The 19,147-nt window shown below is 35.9% G+C and overlaps 1 protein-coding gene across 1 annotated transcript; it reads right to left on the bottom strand.

Moving 5' to 3' along the window:
- Positions 1-4,491: 4,491 nt before the first annotated feature.
- Positions 4,492-8,626, bottom strand: LOC110687789 (GTP cyclohydrolase 1-like). The gene is made up of 2 exons (XM_021864424.1): positions 8,003-8,626; positions 4,492-6,285 (listed from the first exon to the last, which is right to left on the bottom strand). The coding sequence occupies exons 1-2, from the start codon at positions 8,193-8,195 to the stop codon at positions 5,099-5,101; spliced, it is 1,380 nt and encodes a 459-aa protein (XP_021720116.1). The 5' UTR covers positions 8,196-8,626; the 3' UTR covers positions 4,492-5,098.
- Positions 8,627-19,147: the final 10,521 nt, after the last annotated feature.

Raw genomic sequence — 19,147 nt, 5'->3', positions numbered from 1 at the left:
ACTCCACTATTGTACAACTATTTAATGTTAATATTGTAGTTTTGGCCTTCGTTTCTCCATCAAATTTTAACCTTCTAAATTATAGCTTATTCTCCCTTAATTAAAAGGTATCAAAATCTTGTGTAACTATTTTAAGTAAATAGAATACGAAATAAAATGGAATACAATTACTACATCCGTTCAATATTAGTTGCAACTTTGGAATATTTTATACCCCAAAGTATCTCATAAATAATACCCCAAAGTTGTAACTAATATTTAATGAAGGTAGTATTATAAAGATAATACTCCCCCCGTTCCTGAAAGTTCGACTCGCTTTGCATTTGCACGGTCTCCAATGAACATCTTTGACCATTAATAACTTCGGCTATGTATAAGTAAAATTTTTAAAAAGTTGATATTTGAAAAAATTATCATTTGGAGGATCTAGTAAGATCAAACTTGTTCATATATTTTGATTGTATAAATCATATGATATGGTCAAAGTTATTTTATTTTGACCACATGAATAGTAAGTGAGTCGAACTTTCAGGAACAGAAGTAGTATATAAGATTAGGAATAATATATTATTATAGTTATATTATTCAAATGTTCCAAAAATAAAAGACTTATGCTAAATAGGGAGAGGGGAGTTTTTTTTTGGAGGGAAAAAACAACACCAGGAAGTGACACGTGTCATTCCCGGTGTCTGTTTTAATATTATAATTATTGATTTGTCATTGATGGATATTTTTAAAAAAAAAAATTTATATTAGCTAACCTTATATGAAGTAGTATATTTAATTATTTCTCTCTTTTTTCAAAACCCCCACTCAAAATATTTTATTATTTCTCTATCTTTCATGATCCTCACTTAAATGATTTAAAAAAATTACTCTCTCTCACATATTATCTCTTTCATTGTCCTTATTGTACTTTTATTAAAATAAACTAATCATCAACTTGCCCACTTGCATAATATAATAATATTAAAGCAAATAAACTCTTCAAACACTCCGTGTAAATGCAATTGATGCATTTAAAAAAACAAAGGGAGTATCTCACATTATTTAAAAAAAATAAATAAAAGGTCAATCAATTTATAACGTTAGGGGCTACTTCTATTCTCACATAATTTTAGGATGGAACCTTATTTGCTTTTATAAAGTGACGTCTCTCGTAAAGATTGATGCGGCTTAGACTCGTATTTTGTAATTAACATTTTAGATTTAGCTGCGAAGCTGGAAATTCACCTATTTCCCAATAATAAGCATGAAAAAGTGCTACTATGGTGGGCTTTGTAAGGGGGTAGTGGGTGTTTGTTTTTGGGTCTATGTGCTTGTTGGTGGTGGTACACGAAGCCATACAATTTGTTTAGGAAATCTATCAGAAGATGTTCAATTTTTAACTTTAAAACTTATATGAATTGCATGATTTTAAGTTTTTCGCAAAAATGATCTTTAATATTTCTTCACTTTAAAAATCAGAAGGGTGGCTTCTGATAATCTGATATGGACTTTTGAAGGTTTCAGTGAGATATAAGAAAAGCAGAAACTCGCAACAGGAACAACAGCATCACGCGCAGTAGAACCATAGAAGATGAAGGCAAGCAGTTGACTGCTATATTATTAGCATAAAACCTCATCTCCTAAGTTGGCTGCTATATTATTGGCAGAAAACCTCATCTCCTATTAAATATATCCGTCATCTACTAGAGTTAAGATAATACGGAGTATTGTAGTAGCACACTGAATTTGCAAAAATCTTATTAAACCTAAAACCACAACAAAATATTAGCCTCAGTGACGAATTTAAAAAACAGTTATAACAAGTTTTTATCTAGAACTTGCCCAGAAACAAATCCTAAGCCCTCAACATCTTCTACATGTTTTCTGCTTTTCTATCGGAATTTCACCTTCTCTGTTAAAGGTCGAAACAAGCCACTGCAGAACCTTGAACAAATACGTCCAAGGACCAAGTTTCATTAAAGCTGAGATAAAAGTCCTAAGTTCATATCCTTCGATCTCTACCTTAGTCTCCATCAAACTCACTGAAACGAATTCTCTTCTATGGAAAGGTCAGAAGAACCCTTATTATTAGAGAAAGGGGATAGAGAATATCAATGCTATATGATTGACCATGAACTTTCTTACCTCACTTGCGGTTGCTCAACCGTACTTTGGCTATCTTACGTAGAGCTGAATTAGGTTTTTTCGGTGTTCTCGTTGAAACACGCGGGCGTACTCCTTGCTTCTGGGGACACAATCCTAAAGAGGCGGGCTGGCTTTTCAATCAATCTCCGGCCGCTCAGTGCCGCTATTGGTGCGAGTTGTAAGGGGTATTGGTCTCGAGTCGAGAAAAAGCTTCATAGCTCACTCATTCCGGAATGGTCGAGGAGATTCATGAGAGGCAAGAGCAGGAACCACAGCTTGACTGGAAAGACGAAAGGCGGAAAAAGGCTCTTTAACCCACTAACTCTTAAAACCAGAGAAAGGAGCATGCAACTCTCCTAGTCTCATCTTTGGGGCGAAGTAAGCCAATTACATTGCCTATATTGGTAAGGTTAAGCAGTTTAATCGCATTTCTCGTCTCTCGCTCTGATCTGGTGTCGTCGCTCACAGTCCAAGAAAGGTAGTCCTTTCTTTTCTCGTCCCCCCGCCCCGGCATAGCGCTTCGCTTCCGGTTCTTAGGAAGAATCTACTTAGTTCTTTCTTCTTCATTGATCCGGGGGAAAAGAAAGCGTCTACCAGTTGGAAAGCTAGACAGTGCTTCGACCCAAAGCGATAGCTTCTAGCTAGTTCAGTGGATAAGATGGCTGCGCTCCAGCTCACTCAAGAATGGGACGGCAGTGGTCCGCCGGCAAGCTCGTTCTGATCTTGGACGCAGTACATTGGAATCTTGAAGCACCACCACGAACGCTACCGCGCGTCCGCCTGCGGTGCGGTAAGGCACCACCTGTTGTGCCAGCAGCCAACTCCGGCGTGTCAGCTTAGGGGGAAGAAATTCCTTCTTAATCAGAGTTGGGAATGTGCCATCTATCTGGCTATGAAAGAAAGAAGTCCCAGGCGGAGTGTTTCACGCGTTAGCTGGGCCCCTGATCCGTGTAGACCAAGGGCGAACACTCATCGTTTACGGCATGGACTACCATAGAATTCGGCCTTCGGGGTCAACCCGGCGGCTTCTATGAGGAACGCAGCGAAAAGGAGGCTCGAGGGCTTGTTAAGGAAGGCGGCAAGGGCCGACGAAGGGGGGAAAACGAAGGGCCTTTTCTGGTCCCCCCTGAGCCGGGGGGTGCTTGCGGTGGCCAAGCACACCGTCCTATGGAAGGAAGAGATCCTCCTGTAGTGGGTCTAGGAAGACAAACCCTATCACCTAATTGCATATAATACAAGGACAGAGGAAAAAAAAAAAAGGGGGGGGGGGGGGGCGGGGGGATGCAGCTTAGATCAATTTCCATGTTCTAGTAGAAGGTTTGTGTCAGGTCAAATTGAGTTGCTAAGTTCTCACTATCTTTAAGCCAAAGAGATCGGGTTTCAGAGGGAACACAACACTACTACAGCCATTTCCTTGCTAAGGAAAACATTTTAGATGCCACATTTTCATAATTTGATATTCTTTTTATAGGCTTGCATAAGTATTCCCCCACTTTAGAAGTTTCTTTAGAAGTTTTCCATTAAGGAAACTTTACCGTCTATACTTAGCAGACAATTAGCGACCCAAAATTATGGCTCAACTTCCCTTGACTATTAATCAAACTAAGAACGAGTAAATGAAAATCTCAATTGCTCAATAACAAGAGTAACTCCAAATCACAAATCATCAGTATTCAACAGTAACAATAATTAAATAAGTAACTAACCAGTTTCCTGATTGAACATGGCTAATAGTTTCAGTCTTGTAATCTTCTTTTAATCTCACAACAAGCAGCTTTCAAATTTCTTTCAATGGTGAGAAAGTTTCATACTTAAAATTAGTTTTACACCTGAAAGAAAAGGCAGTATAAATGTAAATTCATCAAGTGAAATCTAGAAACCATATTCACCAGAAATTTCCGGAATAACTGAAAAAACCCAAAATACAACTGGATATCAAAGATTTAAGCATGCTGTATACAATAACATGAATTTGACATAAAACCAGTATACAGCATTAGCATGCATTAGGAAAACATATGAGAAACGTGGACTATGCACAAGAATAAACTTACCTAAATCGGCATCATCGTTTCTAATATTGGGGTTTGTAAATTCCGATTGATGATCCGTCAAATTCATAGCATGAATTCCCCGACTAAGGAATTCTCTCACCTCCCATTCAATCAATTCGGCAACACCTGTATTCATATCTGATGTTTTAATAATCAGGGAAAGAGGAATCGCCACCCAGCACCCACCGCCATAAGAGGAGGAAGAGGAGCTATTATTGATGGTTTGAACATAGGCCTGTGCTATGGGGCGGCCCCCATTTAAAAGCCCTGCCCTGACCTGACTCTGACCCATTGAGCATAAGTCTTATCTTTTCTTTTCTTTTTTTCCCTTTTCTTTTAATAGTTATGGACTTGGTGAAATGCACAAGTAATTATCGATAGTTTGATAGAATCTGCTGCAATACTGAAAATTGGAAAAGATAGCCATTAATCTGAGCTAGAATTTTTCCTTGCACAATTGAAAAGAACAATTCTTGTGACAACAAAAAGATCATCATTTTAAGGGTACAAGGATGATATACACAAGAGAAATATCTCAAGCAGTATAGTTTTGATCAGTACAAAATTTGAATCACCAGTTTCTTTCTGAGTTCAAATGTGAATTGAGATCATGATCTGTACCTCTGTGTAAGAACTACTATATGGAACTCAAAATTCCAACTGCTCTCTATAGAGGCATAATGAAATAGGAAAACCTCTTCTGAAGGGCACATTGATGCAGTAGGACAAATGAGAGAAAAAAAACTGAACTTTCTAGATCACCCTGTTGTATATTTCCATTCTCATAAATCTCTTCTTATTGCAGCCTGTAAAACTTACAGCGATGAAGTCTGGCTTGTCTTGCCAGATATGAGGCCAAATGAAGCTCGAGAAAAATTGGCCAAGTGAGTCTTTGATTGAAAATATCATCCTTAATAATTGTTCATGCTGGGAAGGGTTTCTAAAAACAACGCCCTGGCCTTTGCATCAGTTGAAAAATGACCTAGAACAGCAACTGTGGCCGTGCTGCTTCCAAACTTCTCAATACCCCGAGAAATCATGCACATATGGCTAGCCTCTGCAACAACTATCACGTCCCCGCCAAGAAGAGGTGCAACTGTCTCAGCAACTTGTCTAGTGAACCTCTCCTGCACCTGCAGCTTGAATCCATAAAAGTGCACAATTGACTGAAGAAGGGACTTCCCAATGGGATGTACCCCTTCAGCAGAAGAGTAACCTATATGCACTACTCCATGAAACGGAAGTAAATGATGTTCACATTGTGACCAAAAGGGCAAATTCAGCTCAGAATGGATCTGCCTGCTTAAAATTGGAGTACCATTTGATTTCTGAGGTCCCGCTTTATTACAAACAAATGAGTTCAGCTTCATATCCATATTACAGTTCTGAAAATTCATCAGCCAGTTCAAGAAATGAGCGGGAGTGCAAGCAAGCTCTTTCCTTAATGGATCTTCACCCAAGGATCTGATAATGGAAGTGACTGCACTAACCATACTAGGAGGGTGTGCCTTACCAACACTGGATGAAATTTTATTCAATGCGGAAGCTTGAGACGGGCACCAATGATTGCTCGAGTTTCTCTTTTGAATTTTATCAGCGATTGAGCTTTGAAATTTCAAAAGACTAAATAACTCACCCCAAATATTAGCATCTTCATCTTCAAAAACTCCAGATCCTGAGGATACCAGCACTTTTATCCACCCTTCAGTTGATGAGTCCAGAAACATAGACTCTAAAGCAGGAAAATGTATGTGATGACACTGAAGAATCACAGCAATACCAGCTGACTTTAAGGAATCTTGCAACGCTGAACACATGTCATCAGCTAGCCGTTGGGGATCCTGGAGGCGCTTAGCAAAAACATCAGCAACCCGAGAAAGCTTGCTAAGCCCGACAACTCTCTGCCCAGATGGAACGTAACCCACATGACATTTCACCTGGAATGGTAGCAAGCACGACTCACAATATGAAAAGAGGTCAAGATCGCGAACAATAACAAGACCCCCTGCTCCTCCAGCATGGCCAATTCTATTATTGTCTAGACCTGCTTCTGGAAAAATAGCACCTTCTATAATGTCTTTTGTGCTCCGTTTGTATCCTGGAAAAGTAAGAACTATATCAGCACATCTTATAATAATTCATCAATAAGCATCAACTATCAACTGTGAGCGACATAGACTATTAAATGGACTAGGCTCATTAATACATGTCTAAAACAATCTATGTGTCATCAAGCTAAATTTCTAACACAGTGGACTGCAAAATTGAGTATATAGGACTAGGAATCTAAAACTAGATATCTTAACATCCAAAGAGTCTATTTCAAATATTCATATATGCCCTTTCAAGTTATCAATTACAGCATGATATTGACAGGTTGATAACAATCATATCGCTACCACATAGCTTTCAATTATCAACTTCTCAAGCAACAAATAATGAATCTTGGCAGTTACTCTTTAGACATAAAAAGTAAGACAACAAACAGTTCACGACAAACTCGATATGCAAATAACTGAATAAATGAAAATCATACATTCCTCCATCCACTCAAAAACGTATCTTTAAAAGATCTGTAGTTCCCAATAATGGCTAAAGGAGAAGCATTATAGTGTAGGGTTTTTCATCATTTGTTCCACCTTCCACTCAAAATCATTGTAATCTAGAGGAAAAGCACAGGGTTCTTCACATGCATGCCACCTCAGTCCCAGGATTATCTATCACCAAAATTGATACAATAGCTACTAGAGCTACAAGCATAAGTTGATACAATAGCTACTAGAGCTACAAGCATAAATCTAGGAAAGGCCATAAATTACTAATTGTGGGTTCTTCACACGCCTTATTTTCTTCTTAAAGGGCTGACTTAAAAATATATCTTATTCTCATGATCCCATTGACCTAATAGAGCTCTCTTATGGCTTGTTTGGTAGACGGCAATAAGAATGCATAGTGTAACTTCAGTTTTTTATCTTAAAATCCATGGTAATGCAATCACATTACCAAACTTGTATGTTCTCTATAAATTATCATAACCCCTCAAGTGCTAGTGAAAATTAATGGTTAAAAAGAGATACTTTGAGGTGAACTAGCATTGCCAAGGGTATTGATCCACATAGGATTCTAATTACAAATTCACATAGAAATTCATTCTTATTTAAGGGTCTAATTCTCTTCTCCATTTCAACAAATAAGACAATCATTGTAAACAAAAATAATGATACCATTATTAAGAATTGAAAGAACATTATCCGATGCTCTATTTACAAGGTTATGTAAAAAAATAAGGTTGCAAGAAGAGAAACAGAAAAACATAGCAAAATAATTTCCTAACTTCACACTTTCCTCCTTCCCTCTTTTGGCTATACTATATCTATCATCTATCAACATTCTTTACTCCACTTATTCTTTGAGAATAATATGAATCAAATCTAATAAAACAAGAACTATACTATATATGAGCTTCTTTTTCCTCACTAAATTCAGAGGTTAAACATACATGTAACAGCTCCCAATTACATACTCCCATAGAGCCCCTACAAAAAAAGATGTTGCAACCATAATAGTCACATCCAAAATAATTTTTTTATTAGGATGATCAGAAAAAGTTGTCACGCTTTCTAACATTAAATGATTTTCTAACAAACCAGTATTCCAAATAGAAATGTCACCGTTACCATACTTATGTAAGTCTACTTTTCCATAAAATCATATCATATTCTTAATTATTAAGAGTATGTGACAACTATATTTTTTTTTTGGGCAGGGACAACTATATTGGAACGGTTTAATTTAAAGTAGTAATTGACAATCACCTGTTGTAGCGTGTCGAAGCGCTTTCGCAACACGAAGCGGGGTCTTTTTAATCCCTTCCCTGTTGATATCTTCACCCAAACCTTGCAGCAAAACTCTAACAGCAGCCTGAATTTCTGGTTCATCTTCTTCAACACCCAAGTTCAAAGTATTTTCAAGTTCCAGATCAAAATGACCCTCATCCAAAGCGCCCATTGAAAAACAACAACAAACCCAGAAAATATATAATCTTTTTGCACCAAAATCCTAACAAATAACAACAAGACCAAAATCTGATTGATACCCAGATGAGAAAAAGCACAGATTCAAATAAATCAATCAGAAAATCAGGTCAAAGTAGTGCAAAATCTTAGCCCCAGATGAATAAAATTAACGGTTAATGAATCAGAAATGTGTTGTATGATACAATATTCATGAAAGAAAAAGACAAACATGCACCCTATCTCTCGAAAAGCACGCTTATGGAGAGAGAGGGAGATGGTTAAGATGTGGAGAAGGCGAAAGGAGGAATGAGCTTGGGGCGCAGGGTCAGTTGGGGTGGAAGCAGTATTATATAGGGTTATTTAGGCTGTGTCTCACTATGTGGGGCTACCTTAAATTGGTACTAGATCTTGAAATTTTATGGACTTTTTTTTCAATTAAATTACTCAATTTTGATTCAAGAAATTCCTGAAAACCAAGCTAGGTTGAATTTTTTCCCTCGAGAATTCAAGATAAGAATCCATAAGATTAAGGGATCATTCCGAACCGAAACGCCTGACAAATTAGTTCGGTCTTGGTTAACGGGTTAGACAATTTTGAAGAGTGAGTGGGAGAAATTAGTAGTGGGGATTGAACCTCACTTCTTTCCACTAGACCAAACTAATAACAACTATCTGTCAAACACTATTATAAAGTACTCGTATGCAATCAAATCAGCTAATACAACATATAACATTGGCAGTGTGACAAGTTTAAAAGGAGACGTATCCTCCATCTATCCCATCTAGATGGGAATAGTTGAAGATTTAGTGTGAGATAGGATGGAGGTGGGGATAAAAATTGTATTCATTACCGAGACAAGTGTGAATTTTAGGATGCACTTGCCTATTTCTGCCCTTGCCTATACCCGACCACTTTAAATTAGTTTTAAAATTTGATAAGTGAGGTGAATCTTAAAGCAGGTAATAGGTGGTGGAGTAGCTAACGTGAATTTGATAGGGGTGGATTTTTTACGGAAAAAAAAAATATCATTAATGAATAGCCATACGGCATCTACAATAATAGCATTAATCTGTAAACCATAGATTTAGAGAAAATAACATAACTTTTACAATCAAAATCAAAACTAGTTTGCATATTTGGCATAGCTCACACTCCATCTGCTTCAAGCTTGACGCGCGTAGTGATTTTTAATGTATTCGCATTTTTCCAAGTAGAGACCTTTGCAATATGCGCTGATGCTCTGATTATAAAGTTGATGACGAACCCTAAATCCATATGAATCCAAATCACCTTCCCAATTATTAAAACCCTAAAAATAAAATTCTCATCCATAGATGAGAATCAAAATCCCAAAAGATTGGGAAAAACTCAAAAAATTGAGACAGGCTCTCACAAATGGAGAGAACAAATCAAAGCAAAAAGAAAATAAGCAAACACCTAAATAAATTAAGAAAAAGGGTCGAAAATAATCTAATTTCTTCCAAAAAAATTGAAACCCTAAAAGAGAAGAGAGGAGAGAGAAGAGAAAGGAAGACGATTGAATCAACACCTCATATTATCATTTGTATCAAAATTTTATAAGACATATGGAGTATACTGATACATACTCGTATTATATTATATTATGTAGCTACAAGCCTATAATAGTAAAATCATACTTCTTCCGTTCCAAATTATATGACACAATTTGACTTTGTGCACTATTCATATAACTTGCTTTAACTTCGTTTTGTGATGAGATAAAACATAGTTATGTGGGGACGTGGGGTTTTGTTAGATTCGTTTCGAGATCTATTTTTTAACACAAACTATTGGGTCCGGTAGTCCTCCGCACCCAATGTTTTGTGCGGCGATACCATATCATCGATGATACAGCAGCTAAAGCATCAACCAACAACGACTCCGATGATGATGAAGACGATGACGATGATGAAGATGAAGCTCAAAACCCCTCAAAATTTGATAATTGAATCAAAATTGGAGCGTTAAACAATCGAAGAGTCTGTGATTTAGGGTTGATTTCTGCGATATGCGGCTGCTTAAGGGCCAAATTGGTGTTGGAGTGGGCGGCTGCTGCGAGGTGGCTGTAGGTGGAGAAGTTGGTGATGCGGTGCGATTGGTGGTGGTGGTGGTTGCTGGTGAGAGTTGGGGCTGAGCTCGCAAGTGGGTGGTGCGAATAGTGTGATTGTTGGGGTTGTGTGGGCAGCAGCGGTTGTGACGGTGGTTATGGTGGTCGAATTGGGAGATGCGTATTATGTTACTTTTTAAATTTGTGCTACTTTTTTTTTTTTTTATTCTTGTATAATATATCTGATTTTTTGTTGGATGAAATGGTTAGTTATGTGGATCAGCCAACAAAATACAAATATCGGCCAATAAAAGGAACATATCAGCCAATTGATAATGTCTGATATTAGTCAACATTAGGAACATATCAAACATTAATAAAAACGTATCAGCCAACAAAAGGAACATATCAGCCAACAAATGAAACATACTCCCCCCGTTTTTAAATACTTGCTCCATTTCTCCATGCACGGAGTTTTAGGAGAAATTGGAGAAAGTAATAAAATATGGAGTTAGTGGGGTAGGTGGAAGAATAAAAAATTGTAAAAAGCAAAAGTAGTGGAGAGAATTAGAGGAGAGGAGAATATGAAATTAATAAAATATGATTTATTTTGGGTCCACTAATTGAGATAAATGAATTACATATTGTAAAAGCTTTCCAAATAAGTAATTGGAACAAGTATTTAAAAATGGCGAAAATGGAAAGTGGAGCAAGTATTTAAAAACGGAGGGAGTATCAGCCAACAAAAGGAACATATCAGCCAACAAAAGATACATATCAGCCAACAAAATGAACATATCAGCCAACAAAAGATACATATCAGCCAACAAAATGAACATATCAGCCAACAAAAGGATGAAATCAACAAACAAAAGCAACATGTAAGCCAACAAAATAAATATATCAACCAACAAAATATACATATAAGCCAATTAACAAAATAAAGATATCAGCCAACTAAAGAAACATATCAGTCAACTGATGTCTGATAGCAGCCAGCAAAAGGAACACATCAAACATTAAAAAAACATATCAGCCAACAAAAGGAATATATCAGGCAACACAAAAAACTTATCAGCCAACAAATGAAACATATCAGCCAAGCTTGCCGGACGTAATTATGTGTATGGCAGTCCGCACGCAATACCATCTCATTTTTAAAATTTTTAAGTTTTATAATTTTTGCTAATATGTAATAAAGGATATTTGCATTATAAAGTAGGCTTTGACAAACGTGTCTAAATGAAACGTGTCATCAAATATAAAACGGAGAAAGTATTATATGGCTATTAGCTATATAACATTATGGAGTTTGATCATTCATTTTCCTTCACAAATTAAACTTTTCATTGATTTTCGAATTTCTTGAAAATAAAATTCGTATCAAACTTCGACATTTTCAATCGAATTTACGATTATCCTTATCAATACAAATTTATAAAAAGACAAAATTGCCGTTATGTGCGTTGGTGTACGTCTCATTGCCAATGCTTCTTATCTCTCTTTAGTTTTCCAATTTTATTTTTCATTTTTAATTTTTGAGGATACAAGTATTTCGTGGCATACTAGGAAAAAGACGGGATGAGAAAAAACAAAATGTAAATAAGAGAGGAAGGGAAGCTATCCATCACACACGCATCATATATAATTGTATACATTGCACATGATTATGTCATAATTTCTTTATCATTTTAAAAATATATAACACATCAGTGATTTTGGCTATTAATTTCGAACAAAAAGAGTATATAATAATTGTCAATCAACTAAATATTTAATTAGTGATATGTATATAAAAATGGCCTGGGATAAAAGTACCTAATTTATTGGTATTTTAAGACGTGTCCCACAAGGCCACAACTGATGATAAAAATCGAAAAAGCAGCTCTATAAGGCGTACGTTTAACGACCATTGACTATTGACAATTTGCCAAACGACAATTAAAAAAAGAAGGAAAAAAATCGAATGAATGCTAAAAAGGGGAGAAAGTTGATGGAGAACTTTGGTAAGCATTGGTCCCGTGCAATTGGTAGTAGTCACATACAAGTAGAATGTTATGTGTACAAGAAGAAAGGTAAAGGTTTACCAACCCATCAGAGGCGGGGCTATGGCTATAAATGCTAACACTGAAAGTGGTCCGATGCAATTTTGTTAAATTGAGCTCTAAAATTATTTTTTTTTAGGAAAAATATGTTACTAAATTCAAAAACCGGGGCCCTTTTATAGTAGTTTCACTTAGGGACCCTGTGCGATCGACCACCCTGTCCATGCTCAAAACCACCCCTGCAACCCATTAAACAAGAAACTTAATAAGATTACTTGAATACTTTTGGTGTATTTAATTTAATTAAGGATCTTGATTTTTATTAATCAATGAATGTAGCAGCTTATGTTTTTGCAAGGCATTGACAAATACAAATTGGCCTTTAATTTTGTTTATACTTTACTCGTATTACTTTAAATAGTAGGGCCAGCAGCCTGTTAAATCTAAATATCTTTGCTCCACCAACCATTGCTTAGCTTATTGTTATTATCAACTCTGAATTTGCACTTACGTTTGTCAACAATTTTACATACTAAAGGGATACCCAACCAACTCTTTTTTAGTTCCTTTTTCAATTTAATGATATCATGGGGGTATGATATTGGCTTTAGTCTGTTAAAGTTAATTTCACTTATACTAAGAGAAATAAGTTAAGATAAGTTCGGAATAATAAGAAAATTTTGAATAATGATAAGTCGTGTTTTGTGCGTATTTATTAGCTTATTTTTGGTTGGTTTTATTAGCTTAGTCGAGTGTTTTAGTCCATTTTGGTGTAATTTGGTTTAGTTTCGATGATTCGATGCTTTTATGGGTAGTTTCGTTGTTTTTGATGTATTTCAGGATTAACGGAGCTAATTGAGTGGAAATGAAGCAAAACGTTGATGAAATACTTGACAAATATGACACCTGTTCACTATTATGCTCATAACTTTTGGTATACAAATGATAATGGTGTGATTCAAATTGCATTGGAAAGTAGACTTGAAGAACTTTCCAACGATATATTACACGCCTCAAACGGAGCTCCGGATATGAAGTTATGACTGATTTAAGATGAGTGATACGCGCAGCAGAGCAGGCACGTCCGTGCCCAGCATCAGGCACGTCCGTGCCTGGAAGACAGAAGCTGCAACAACTTTGCTACGTACAGAGGCACGTCCGTGCCTCCTGGGATCCTTGTGCGCCAAGGCTTAGCCGTTTTTCTTATCTTTTTAGGCTCATATAAATACTTTTTAGCCTTGTTTTTCTTTATTCATGAATTCTTAAGCCTTGTTTTTATTTTATTTTCTCCTTAAAAACTAGTTCTCCATTATTATTATTTTCTAAGTTTTTTGTAATTCAAGATTCAAGATTCAAGCTTTCTACTTCAATTTTATTCAAGATTCGGTATTTATTTTTCATCCTTTGTTATTTAATTATGTTTTCATTATTTATTATTGTTTTTGTTTCTTTAATCATGTGTGAGTAGATTCTTTAATTCAAGATCTAGTGTAGCCCTATTATTATTGATGCATGAATTAAATCTTTAAATTCTTTAATAACTTTAACAATTGAATTGCTAAATTGATTGTGATTATGCCAATGCTAGGTTAGACGTAACTATAGTATTGCGATTATTCCATTGTTTTTATCACAGCGAGAGTTGGGTATAAACGGATTTGAGTAAATCAATTTAGGGTTTGATTCTCAACACGAGAGTAGTTGGGTTTGATAATTGGGAAGTGAGAGTAATGTGTTTAATGTCTTTAATATGCATGATACCATGAGAATAGGATTGATTGTATGTTAGGGAAGCCATTGATACTCGAGAGAGATCCTTGGTGATTATTAGGGTTTACTTTTCCCCGTTCAGTTGAATTCGTATGTTAAGGGTAGAATTACAATTGCATCAATAATAGTTGTGGTGAAACTAGATCTTGGATGTTTTAAGTACTTGATTTAATCATCTTATTTAGTTTATTTTTGAATTCTTCTCATACTTAGTTCCGTAGATAATTGATTATAATTGATTCTTGCTTAGTAGAAATTTGAGTCTATTTAATTATTTTTGAACCTTAGTCTCTTGGGATCCGACCCTTACTTGCCAGTCTACATTAGTATTGGTCTGTTAGGTTATTTTTGATAGGTACGCGACACGCCTACCAAATAATTAATAAGGTTTTATGAGTTTTTAATAAGTTCGAATAAGTCTTAAACATACTCTCTGCATTTTTAAATACTTGCTCAATTTCTCTATGTGCGGAGTTTTAAGAAAAATTGGAGAAAGTAATAATATATGGAGGTAGTGGGGTAGGTGGAAGAGTAAAAAATTGTAAAAAGAAAAAGTAGTTGAGAGAATTGGAGGAGAGAGAATATGAAATTAATAAAATATTTCATCCGTTTCTTTTTAGTTGGCACGTTTCTTTAATCACATTTACCAATGCACAACTTCAATCATTCATATCTTTAATTACCGATAAGCAAAAATTATGAAAATCTGATATTTTGAAAATATATATCGTGACGAATCTAACAATATCCCACATGACTATATTTTTCATTACGTATAAAGCACAAAATACGGTCAAAGGGGAGTGTGTGAATAGTGCTAAAGTCATACATGTCAACTAAAAAAAACGGAGGTAGTATGATTTATGTTGGGTCCACTAGTTAAGAGAAATGAATTAAATATTGTAAAAGCTTTCCAAATAAGTAAAATTGAGCAAGTATTTAAAAACGGCCGAAAATGAAAAGTGGAGCAAGTATTTAAAAACGGAGGGAGTAATAATTATTGTGCTATTCAGTTTTTAAACACTATTACTCCGTAGTTTTGATAAGTGTAAATTAGTTCAAATAAGTTTAAATAAGTGAAATTTGGTGATTCAAAGTTTAAAGCATACCTTTAATGCATTTTCGTTTTAATTTATAAACGCTCCACCTTCTCTCTAAGAAAAGAAACTCTAACCTCCCGTGTTTCCCCTGCCGTTGGCGGCCAGAACACCACTGCTCATCTAAGGTTGCCGACGAGCATCATTTAAAGGTCGCAATCGTCGGTTTGGTCTCGCAAAGCACTTTCCCAAAGCTATATCCAACGCTTCGATGTTTTTCGGAGTAAAGTTAGGGTTAGGGTTTCAATTTTGGGGAAGATTTATTTGATCTTCTAATTGAAGATTAGAATCGGATCTAGTTTCAAGGTTAGTATACTGTAGTTTTTTGCTTTTCCTGGCGGTGCGGCCGAGGTGAAAGAAGTGTCCTCTCCACCGCGGCGCTAAGTCAGCCGCTTCTCGTCGTTTTTTCATCTACACAAGGGAGGTTCGTGGGATGTAACTACCTTTGGGGTCCTCTTTCAAAGTTTTCCCAACTGCCGCCATTGATAACTCACTAGTAGAGTTAAAGGTTAGGGTTAGTTTCTTGTTTGGGATAAGATTTGGTAAGACTAGGGTTTTGGGCTTTGATTCCGAAGCTAACTTCGTTGCCGCCATGTGTGGTTTCAGATTGACCGGAATTCAACGGTAAAGGTAAAGACCTTGTTAGGGTTTCTCGTTTGGTTTTTTAGTCTTTGTTGTAAATTGCCTTTGTCCATGTTTTGCTCCTTTGTGTGTAGTAGCTTTGTTTTCAGTTTGGTGGAGTTAAGTTTGTGGTTTCCTACGCTATGTGTTTCCTTGCTTTTTTGGTTCTCTGCCGAAAGTTTGATAAGTTTCATGCTTGTCGATGCTCTAGTTTTTGTTCTGTTTGGGTTTGGTTGTGTATCTTCATGTGGTTGTACACGATTTTAGGTGACCTAGGAGGGTGTGGTAGCCTCCTCTAGCAGTGTCTTGGTGTTTGGATTCGGGTATATTTGGGGATGGTCCTTTATTGTGGTCTGTTTAGGTTCTTAGAATTGATCTTGGCTTGTTTGTGTGCTGTTACATCTTTTGATTTCTCCGATCAAAAGATTATTGGAAGGTTATCTCTTGGTGACCTTCATTTTAGCTTAAGTAATGGATTGTCAATTCATTGCTTTGAAAAACCTTTATCTTAACCCTGCTCTCCAACATGGGGGCTCCCTTAAGGTTCTTTTGGGAGTTTTAGTATGGTAATGGTCATTTCCTTCGAGACAAGGCCAAACGTATCCACAGTTAAGGGTATTGAGTCATTTTTAAAAGTGACTCATAGTGTGTTGTCAAGCCTAGGTCGTCTGTTTTCCTACCCCGGTTGCCTAACGTTCAGGACTATTGGCATCCTTTCGAACTCTTGGTTTTGTTAGCCAATATCTGTGTGCTCTATGCTCTTCCGTCCATTCTCCTAGTTCAATGGCATATGGGATACAAAGCTAACAATGGTAAGTTTGGGTATCTCTTGATGGAGCACGTTCGACGGCAACTCCTTGAATTATCAAACTGGTTGTTTCTTGCAAAGAAGATGTTATGTAGTTTTATTTATAATGTTTGTATCATGGGGGCTAGTAAGGCTTCTTTGCGTAGTTTTTTATCGAACTTACTCCATAGTCTGTAATTTTTATGTCCGTTGATTGAACATTGTCCAAAGAAAAAAAAAACCTTGAAAATTGAGAGGATATTGACTCTAGATTAAAACAAAACCACCCTTTCAATTAAAGCAAAGGATAAAGTAATCAGGAAAGTGGAGCAATGACATTTGAGATGAGTGGAAAAAGTATATGGTCAAGGGAGTTATTATAAGAATAATGTGGATATCAATTTGGTTCAAGTAGCCTATTCGATGACAATCTTTAAAGCATGGACCTAGTTACGAATAGCTAAATGTGAAATCCAAAATGAACAAAGGAATTAAGCTCATCATCTATGTGTAATACGAAGTACATCACTTATATGTTAGAGACCAATTAGTATTAGTTATACTCCTAAGTCAGGACTATGTTATGTATAATGTATTAGTTGATTTGTCAAAGTAGATTTTATTTGACTAGTAAACCAACGTATGCCTTACGAAGTACGGAGTATTAAATAACAACAAACATACTATATGACCATTTTTGTTGTCTTGAGGTGAGAAAATGAAAAAAAAAAAAAAAAAAGCAAAGAAGTGGGAGAGGTATGAAAAGGGAATGAGAGAGTAATTTTCATGTTAAGGTCTTGACCAAAACAGATTTCAAGCAAACAAAAATGGGCTAACATGTGGCTACAAAAAACTATACTTTCCAAAAAAATTGCTATAACGTTTGTGCAACAACATCGTCGCTTGAGAAAAAAAATTATGAAATAATGCATACGTGATATGTCAATAATGTGTTAATATATAGCAATGTTTGATTTGATTAAAAGTGAATTAAAATCAATAATGTTTACAAAAAAATAAAAATAAAAATAAAGTTGTTTTACAAAAGGTGGTTCCAAGTTTTTGACGGAAGTCATATTCAGTTGTTGGGCAAACACCCTAAAATCAAACTACCTAAACTGAAAAACAACGAGAATATGACAAGGATCACATGAAATGGCTAATAAGAACACCAAAAATGCAAAAGAACTACAAGCTAACTCGGTCACAAGATTGGTTTTTGATTAATTAACTACTACACGACTAGATTGAACTAAGGGAGATACTATAGGGACAAGTGTTAGGGGAAGACGAGATTCAACACCTACCAAACCAATGAATCAACAAATTGGATAGAACATGAACATACTTGGATGATAGAACGAGAACTCAATATTGCCTTTTTTCAAAGCTACAACACTAAGCATTTCCTAGACCAAATAACTAACATGATAAAAGTACAAAGTCTCAACAATAGGAATTAAATTTCTAACTCGAGTTTGTCTTTTGATGTTTCGGGAAAGCATGAAGCACATATAATTGGGATTTTTCACCTAATTAAATTACCTCACTATAGCATCGTAGTCATTGAAACCAGACAACCATAGTCATGAAAGAACTACAGTCTAATTGCACAAGAGAAGACTCACAACCAAACTCCATTATCCAATACAAGCTTAGGAGTGAAACACAAACACATGAGCATAGAGTTGGCTACCAAAATACACAGGCAAACAATCAACTTATGAGCCATCATCAATCCAAATAGAACATGAAAACATCCAAATTTAATCAACCCGTGGCTCGCTAAGGAACTACTCACAGTTCATTATTAGCAACAACATGCCAACAACAAATTCTAGTTTCACCATTAAGACCAATTTGCATCACCATTGCAAAAGTGCTTGGAAAGAGTGTTTCCTCCTTTTCTTCGAATTCTCCCCGCCTAACGTCTCATCATTTCACCACGCAGGACGAGGCATAACGGGTAGGCACAAACAGTTAAAAACTCTAAAGTATAATTTTGTCACCTTCTGCATGTTGGAATTAATTTCCAATATTAATGTTATATATGTAGTTAATTTCCACAAGATTAGTTTCAATTTTGATTCCAAGTTATAGAACCAGTCCTAACCAATTTTAGATCCGTTTACTAAAATTTTGGCCAATACCCAATTAAGCTCACCCCTAAATGGCTAAGGGCTTGATCTGATGTGGTCTAATTTGATCTGATCTGATGTGGTTTGGTCTGGTCTGGTCTGGTCTGTTCTGATTTGATTGTTTGATTTGACCAAACTTTGACCTTATGTGTACGATAATCTATAAAGAAGAAATATATCAAGTGGGGTCTTGTTAGAATCGTATTAATATGTATTTTTATTAAGATGTAATTTTTATACTCCCTCCGTCCCAGAATACTTGGGACGTTGGGGCGAACACGTAGTTTAAGAAAACTACAAGTGAGTCCATTTAAAACAGTTGTTTATTGAATAAAAGATAAAAATTTTATATTTTTATATTGTAAGCAAACAACAAGTATGGGGGTGAGGTCGTGAGGGTAGTGAAGAGAGAGGAAA

Source organism: Chenopodium quinoa, unplaced genomic scaffold, assembly GCF_001683475.1.
Source record: "Chenopodium quinoa cultivar QQ74 unplaced genomic scaffold, ASM168347v1, whole genome shotgun sequence".
Lineage (NCBI taxonomy): Eukaryota > Viridiplantae > Streptophyta > Magnoliopsida > Caryophyllales > Amaranthaceae > Chenopodium > Chenopodium quinoa.
Note: the sequence above shows the minus strand (reverse complement) of the source record. Positions and strands in the feature narration are given on the sequence as shown.

What these genes read in the sequence shown, in the direction of transcription:
- LOC110687789 (XM_021864424.1), bottom strand. Translation starts at nt 8,195, where the DNA reads ATGGGCGCTTTGGATGAGGGTCATTTTGATCTGGAACTTGAAAATACT. An exon ending in GCTTCGACACGCTACAACAG is followed by an intron (nt 6,286 to 8,002) that starts GTGATTGTCAAT and finishes TTACTTTTCCAG; the next exon opens with GATACAAACGGAGCACAAAA.